General features: G+C 45.1%; 1 protein-coding gene across 1 annotated transcript in view; it reads left to right on the top strand.

Moving 5' to 3' along the window:
• Positions 1 to 716: 716 nt before the first annotated feature.
• SLC2A2 (solute carrier family 2 member 2) overlaps positions 717 to 7,617 on the top strand; it is a 31,408-nt gene continuing 24,507 nt past the window's right edge. The window contains exon 1 of the mRNA XM_035133476.3: positions 717 to 880. Within this exon, the coding sequence (XP_034989367.3) occupies positions 848 to 880 (33 nt within the window). The 5' untranslated portion in view covers positions 717 to 847. The remainder of the gene's footprint in view (positions 881 to 7,617) is intronic.

Raw genomic sequence — 7,617 nt, 5'->3', positions numbered from 1 at the left:
CATCTTCCTTGGCATGTCCGCCTCCCTGCAGAACCTTTTCTGTTGTGGAGACCCCTTATGTTCCTGCCAGTTTATGTTGACTTGTCATTTAACCATAGGAGCCCACTCCTAGGGACTGAGGGCTCTTCATCATCCCCCCCAATAAAATATTTGAGGGGGCCAGGCCCCACCAAAGTTGATTGGCATTGCCATTCAAATGTTGTGCATGCACCGCATCATATGTGCAATTATGCAGGTGGGGCTTACCTGCCCCACCCCATATTTTATTCAGATTGGCACCCCCACAGTTAACGTGTCCTTTGGTTAATTGTGGCAGTCATGAGCCACTTTGGGTGTTCCTTGTGAAAAGAAAAACAGAATCTGCGTGCTTTGAAATAAAGAACCCGTCTTGTCTCTCTAATTCCTTGTCTCTGAATGAATGTCTAGAGTGCGACACACTTGCAAGTGAGCATTCCAGCCCACTTAGGTGGGCTTATCGATGTGCAGTCCCCGTGCCCTTTGCACTTTTCCTATTTTAACAGCCGGGAAAAGAAGGTAAACACTAAGGAGTGCTTGGGTTTTTCATTAACATTCAAGTTGATTAATTCTATCATCCCTGGCCACAAATAAGCTCTCCCCACAGCCCTCCCCACATCGCCTCTTTCCAAGTGCCCCTCCTCCTCCTCCTCCTCCTCCTCCTCCTCCTGAGGGGTTATAAACGTCCTAAGAATGGCTATCTTTGCGCAGTTCCCTATGTGACAAGCTCAAGTCGCGGTGAGGGGGCCATTCTGTTGCATGCCTTCCTTTTGGCAAGCGACTACCCCAAGCTTTTTTGGGTTACGTGGATCAATCAAGGGAGACGGAGGCGATGGGAAAGAAACCAAAGGACGGACTAATGAAGGTAACACTGATTTCAAAATCGCGCAAGGGTTGGTAGCTCAGTGGTAGAGCATCTCAGCATCTCCAGGTATGCCTACGAGATCCTTGCCTGGCACCCTAGTGCCAGCGTAGACAATACTTAGCAACATGGACCAATGTTCTGACTTGGTATAAGACAGCTCCCTATGTCCCTATGATACTTCACCAGACTTCCAAATGGGAATTCATGTGTCCTGTATCTGAATTGGCTGATGACACCTTTATTATGGAAGAAATGGCTAATAACGAAAATAGGAAGGAGAGGGGAAAGATGGTTTTTGTAACTGCAAGGGGAAATGTCAAGAACAGCGAGAAATCTCTATTTTTGTCACTTAAGATTGAAAGCTACAAAACAGAGGAAATCATACATTGTATCTTATTCTGAATCTCTCATGGATAAAACATGCTGTCAATAGATTTTACACAAAGGGCTGCTCTGGTGAATTGGATTCATAACAAGCATACTCTTTTCATGACAACTTTTTTTTTCTGCTTTGCACGGTTCCTCTGTTTAGCAAATATGAAACGTGATGTTTGTTTGGTTGAGCCAGTCAACAACATTTTAAGCACTTCTATTTTGAACAGAAATAGTAAACTGTAACAGCCCAATCTACACTTGCTTCTTCGATTGGCTTGAATATGTTCCCTATCAATCAACAGCCTCCAGCCTAGATCCTAGAATTGTGTAGTGGAAGAGAGTCAATCTTTTATTATTATTATTATTATTATTGTTGTTGTTGTTGTTGTTGTTGTTACTATGACCCACCTTTCACCAGCAGGTCCACAACAATTTTAAAACTACAGAATTAAAAATAGTTAAAACACATTCCATTCGCAAGAATAGGGTGGACCCTGAAAACACATCTCAAATGCCAAAGGCCAGGGTAAAGATTTCAGTCAACAACCCTAAACCACATGTGAGGGCAGAGCTGGAGAACTTTTGGCCCTCGAGATGTTGTTGGACTACAACTCCCATCAGCCTTGCTTACTAGCTGTGCTGGCTGAGCCTGACAGGAATTGTAGTCCCATGACATCTCGAACTATGACATGTTCCTCAGCTCTGTGTTACAGCTATAACTGGTTCCCCCAGACATTTTTTGTTTTTACTTCAAAGTGGGTGCAGGTCGCTCAGAACTTGACTGGGTGTCGTTTATGCTTGCCTAAGTGTCTTCTTTATTCATTTATTATATTTACATCCCATGTTTCTGCAGAGGAGCTCAAGGTGGCATACATGGTTCTAACTTCCTCCCTGTTTTATCCTCACAACAGCCCTGTGAGGTAGGCTAGGTTGAGAGACTGTGACTGGCCCAAAATTACTCAGTGGGTTTCCTGGCTGAGCGGGGGTTTAGAACTCCTGTCTCCTAAGTCCTAGCCCAGAACGCTAACCACTATGCCACACTGGCTGTCAGATTTTCTCAATCTTAACTCCCTCTGAATTGAAATTAGTCTCACAATGGGTATATAATGGGTGGTATTCAATTAAATTGTACTTAGGGTAGAGCCACTGGAATTAATAGACCTAACTTGGTCAGTGCTCATTCCTTTTAGTGGTTCTACTCTGAGTAAAACTTAGTTGACTGCCACCCAATATATTTCTTTCCTCATGTGACTAATAGTAGCTTTTGAGGGCTGGCTCTACAGCAGTGTTTCCCAAACTTGGGAGTCCTGCTGTTTTTGGACTACAAATCTCATCATCCCTAGCTAGCAGGACCAGTGGTCAGGGATGATGATATAGACCCAAGTTTGGGGAACATTGTTCTACAGGGGAAACGGTGCAGTGATGAAGCGATAAACACCCTCTATCCCAGAGCTGCATAGCTGCCAAGTTTTCCCTTTTCTTGCGAGGAAGCCTATTCAGCATAAGGGAAAATCCCTTTAAAAAAGGGATAACTTGGCAGCTATGCAGAGCTGTTGCTTCGATCAACTCTTTTTTGGGGTGGGGGGCAACCAGTCATGGCTCTCCTGCTTGGGGGAGGCGGGGACTTCCAGCCCATATGCTCAGTTAAACCCACCTGCCTGTCACCTGACATTATACACGCCTGACCTAAGTGGTGGGGCAGGTGATTGTTGGGCCTTCAAAGCACAGCCCAGGGCTCATTGCAAGGACTGAGGATCAGCTGAGGTCAATGGCTTCTTTCAAAGGGCTTCCCTACAGAGAGGGAAATGCTCCCACTCCGACCTGGCCACAGTGATCCATGCAACGGTCACCTCCAGGCTTGACTACTGTAACTCGCTCTACACGGGGCTGCCTTTGAAGCTGTCCCAGACATAGCTGCCAAGTTTTCCCTTTTCTTGCGAGGAAGCCTATTCAGCATAAGGGAAAATCCCTTTAAAAAAGGGATAACTTGGCAGCTATGGTCCCAGAAACTCCAGCGGGTGCAGAATGCTGCCAGCGAGGCTCCTAACGGGGTCCCTGCCATGGGAGCATATTCACCCAGTGCTTTTCCAGCTGCTGGAGTACAGGGTCAGATTTAAGGTGCTGGTTTTGACCTTTAAAGCCCTTCGCAGCCTAGGACCCTCGTACCTACGGGACCGCCTCTCCCGGTATGCTCCATGGAGGACCTTTGTTGTTGTTGTTTAGTCGTTTAGTCGTGTCCGACTCTTCGTGACCCCATGGACTATAGCACGCCAGGCACTCCTGTCTCGCACTGCCTCCCGCAGTTTGGTCAAACTCATGTTCGTAGCTTCGAGAACACTGTCCAACCATCTTGTCCTCTGTCGTCCCCTTCTCCTAGTGCCCTCAATCTTTCCCAACATCAGGGTCTTTTCCAAGGATTCTTCTCTTCTCATGAGGTGGCCAAAGTATTGGAGCCTCAGCTTCACGATCTGTCCTTCCAGGGAGCACTCAGGGCTGATTTCCTTAAGAATGGATAGGTTTGGTCTTCTTGCAGTCCATGGGACTCTCAAGAGTCTCCTCCAGCACCATAATTCAAAAGCATCAATTCTTCGGCGATCAGCCTTCTTTATGGTCCAACTCTCACTTCCATACATCACTACTGGGAAAACCATAGCTTTAACTATACGGACCTTTGTCGGCAAGGTGATGTCTCTGCTTTTTAAGATGCTGTCTAGGTTTGTCATTGCTTTTCTCCCAAGAAGCAGGCGTCTTTTAATTTCGTGACTGCTGTCACCATCTGCAGTGATCAAGGAGCCCAAGAAAGTAAAATCTCTCACTGCCTCCATTTCTTCCCCTTCTATTTGCCAGGAGGTGATGGGACCAGTGGCCATGATCTTGGTTTTTTTGATGTTGAGCTTCAGACCATATTTTGCGCTCTCCTCTTTCACCCTCATTAAAAGGTTCTTTAATTCCTCCTCGCTTTCTGCCATTAAGGTTGTGTCATCTGCATATCTGAGGTTGTTGATATTTCTTCCAGCAATCTTAATTCCGGCTTGGGATTCATCTAGTCCAGCCTTTCGCATGATGAATTCTGCATATAAGTTAAATAAGCAGGGAGACAATATACAACCTTGTCGTACTCCTTTCCCAATTTTGAACCAATCAGTTGTTCCATATCCAGTTCTAACTGTAGCTTCTTGTCCCACATAGAGATTTCTCAGGAGACAGATGAGGTGATCAGGCACTCCCATTTCTTTAAGAACTTGCCATAGTTTGCTGTGGTCGACACAGTCAAAGGCTTTTGCATAGTCAATGAAGCAGAAGTAGACGTTTTTCTGGAACTCTCTAGCTTTCTCCATAATCCAGCGCATGTTTGCTATTTGGTCTCTGGTTCCTCTGCCCCTTCGAAATCCAGCTTGCACTTCTGGGAGTTCTCGGTCCACATACTGCCTAAGCCTGCCTTGTAGAATTTTAAGCATAACCTTGCTAGCGTGTGAAATGAGCGCAATTGTGCGGTAGTTGGAGCATTCTTTGGCACTGCCCTTCTTTGGAATCGGGATGTAGACTGATCTTCTCCAATCCTCTGGCCATTGCTGAGTTTTCCAAACTTGCTGGCATATTGGGTGTAGCACCTTAACAGCATCATCTTTTAAAATTTTAAACAGTTCAGCTGGAATATCATCACTTCCACTGGCCTTGTTATTAGCAATGCTTTCTAAGGCCCATTTGACTTCACTCTCCAGGATGTCTGGCTCAAGGCCAGCAACCACACTACCTGAGGTGTACGAGACCTCCATATCTTTCTGGTATAATTCCTCTGTGTATTCTTGCCACCTCTTCTTGATGTCTTCTGCTTCTGTTAGGTCCTTACCACTTTTGTCCTTGATTATGGTAATCTTTGTACGAAATGTTCCTTTCATATCTCCAATTTTCTTGAACAGATCTCTGGTTTTCCCCATTCTATTGTTTTCCTCTATTTCTTTGCATTGCTCATTTAAGAAGACCCTCTTGTCTCTCCTTGCTGTTTTTTGGAAATCTGCATTCAGTTTCCTGTATCTTTCCCTATCTCCCTTGCATTTTGCTTGCCTCCTCTCCTCCGCTATTTGTAAGGCCTCGTTGGACAGCCATTTTGCTTTCTTGCATTTCCTTTTCCTTGGGATGGTTTTCGTTGCTGCCTCCTGTATAATGTTACGAGCCTCCATCCATAGTTCTTCAGGCACTCTGTCCACCAAATCTAAATCCTTAAACCTGTTCCTCACTTCCACTGTGTATTCATAAGGGATTTGATTCAGATTGTATCTTACTGGCCCAGTGGTTTTTCCTACTTTCTTCAGTTTAAGCTGGAATTTTGCTATAAGAAGCTGATGATCTGAGTTACAGTCAGCTCCAGGTCTTGTTTTTGCTGACTGTATAGAGCTTCTCCATCTTTGGCTGCAGAGAATATAATCAATCTGATTTCGATGCTGTCCATTTGGTGATATCCATGTGTAGAGTCGTCTCTTGTGTTGTTGGAATAGAGTGTTTGTGATGACCAGCTTGTTCTCTTGACAGAACTCTATTAGCCTTTGCCCTGCTTCATTTTGAACTCCAAGGCCAAACTTGCCAGTTGTTCCTTTTATCTCTTGATTCCCTACTTTAGCATTCCAGTCCCCTGTAATGAGAAGAACATCCTTCTTTGGTGTCATTTCTAGAAGGTGTTGTAGGTCTTCATAGAATTGGTCAATTTCATTTTCTTCAGCACTGGTAGTTGGTGCATAAACTTGGATTACTGTGATGTTAAAAGGTCTGCCTTGGATTCGTATCGAGATCATTCTGTCATTTTTGAGATTGCATCCCATTACAGCTTTTGCCACTCTTTTGTTGACTATGAGGGCCACTCCATTTCTGCTACAGGATTCTTGCCCACAGTAGTAGATATGATAGTCATCCGAACTGAATTCGCCCATTCCCTTCCATTTTAGTTCACTGATGCCCAGGATGTCGATATTTATTCTTGTCATCTCATTTTTGACCACATCCAGCTTACCTCCACTCATGGTTCTTACATTCCAGGTTCCTATGCAATATTTTTCTTTACAGCATCGGACTTTCCTTTCGCTTCCAGGCATATCCGCAACTGAGCGTCCTTTCGGCTTTGGCCCAGCCGCTTCATCAGCTCTGAATCTACTTGTACTTGTCCTCCGCTCTTCCTCAGTAGCATGTTGGACGCCTTCCGACCTGAGGGGCTCATCTTCCAGCGTCATAACTTTTATATGCCTGTTGTCTTTGTCCATGGAGTTTTCTTGGCAGGGATACTGGAGTGGCTTGCCAGTTCCTTCTCCAGGTGGATCACGTTTAGTCAAAACTCTCCACTATGACCTGTCCATCTTGGGTGGCCCTGCATGGCATAGCTCATAGCTCATAGCTTCTCTGAGTTATTTATGGAGGACCTTAAGGTCCATAAATAGCAACACCCTAGAGGTCCCAGGCCCTAAGGAAGTCAGATTAGTCTCTACCAGAGCCAGGGCCTTTTCAACACTGGCTCCAACCTGGTGGAACGCTCTGTCTCATGAGACCAGGGCCCTGCAGGATCTGATTTCTTTCCACAGGGCCTGTAAGACAGAGTTATTCCGCCTGGCATTTGGCCTGGAACCAACTTGATCCCCTTCCCCTCCTTCCTTTTTCCTTCTGCGATGGAACTCATATTTGGGGACTTCTCTGGCTTTTTCTGGCCCATTTAGGACCAGTCTGGATAGTTGGCCTGGTGAAGATCTGACATTTTCTTCCCCAAACAGCTTTTGATTTGAGTTTCTATTGAAATGAGGCTGCATTTAATCCTGTTTCTAAGCTGTATTTTAATCAATTGTTTTATATCCGGTGTTAGCCACCCTGAGCCCGGTCTTGGCTGCGGAGGTCGGGGTATAAATATTATTATTATTATTATTATTATTATTATTATTATTATTATTATCATTTCCACCTGCACAGAAAAATCAATCAGCTGATTGTTAGTTACAGGGAAGCCCTTTGAAGGCACGTTTCTAGTGCCTGCAAAGTGTACCTTCAAAGAAAATTGCCAAAACTTCAAGTTAACGTGACCTAATGTGAACTTTGGCAGGTGTCAGTCAGCTGGCGCTGTGATGACATCAGGTGATTGATAGGCGGGGTGGTGCCACCCACCTGTCTGCTGGGTGGATGTGGGAGGTAACATATAGTTTGACCCTTGGGGCTGGCTCGCATGATATGATTTTTCTGTTTTGACTATTTCCAAGATACCAAAAAACCCACACAACCCACCCACCCACCCCCGCAAATCATCACATACAAACTTGAGTCAATAAAGATATCACGGGCAGTGATTCCCAAGCTTCTGGCGAGGTCACAAGTCTCAACTCAGTCTTGAA

This window comes from Zootoca vivipara, chromosome 5 (genome assembly GCF_965207765.1).
Source record: "Zootoca vivipara chromosome 5, rZooViv2.hap1.1, whole genome shotgun sequence".
In the NCBI taxonomy this organism is placed as follows: Eukaryota; Metazoa; Chordata; class Lepidosauria; order Squamata; family Lacertidae; genus Zootoca; species Zootoca vivipara.
This window is presented reverse-complemented; position numbering and strand designations above follow the sequence as displayed.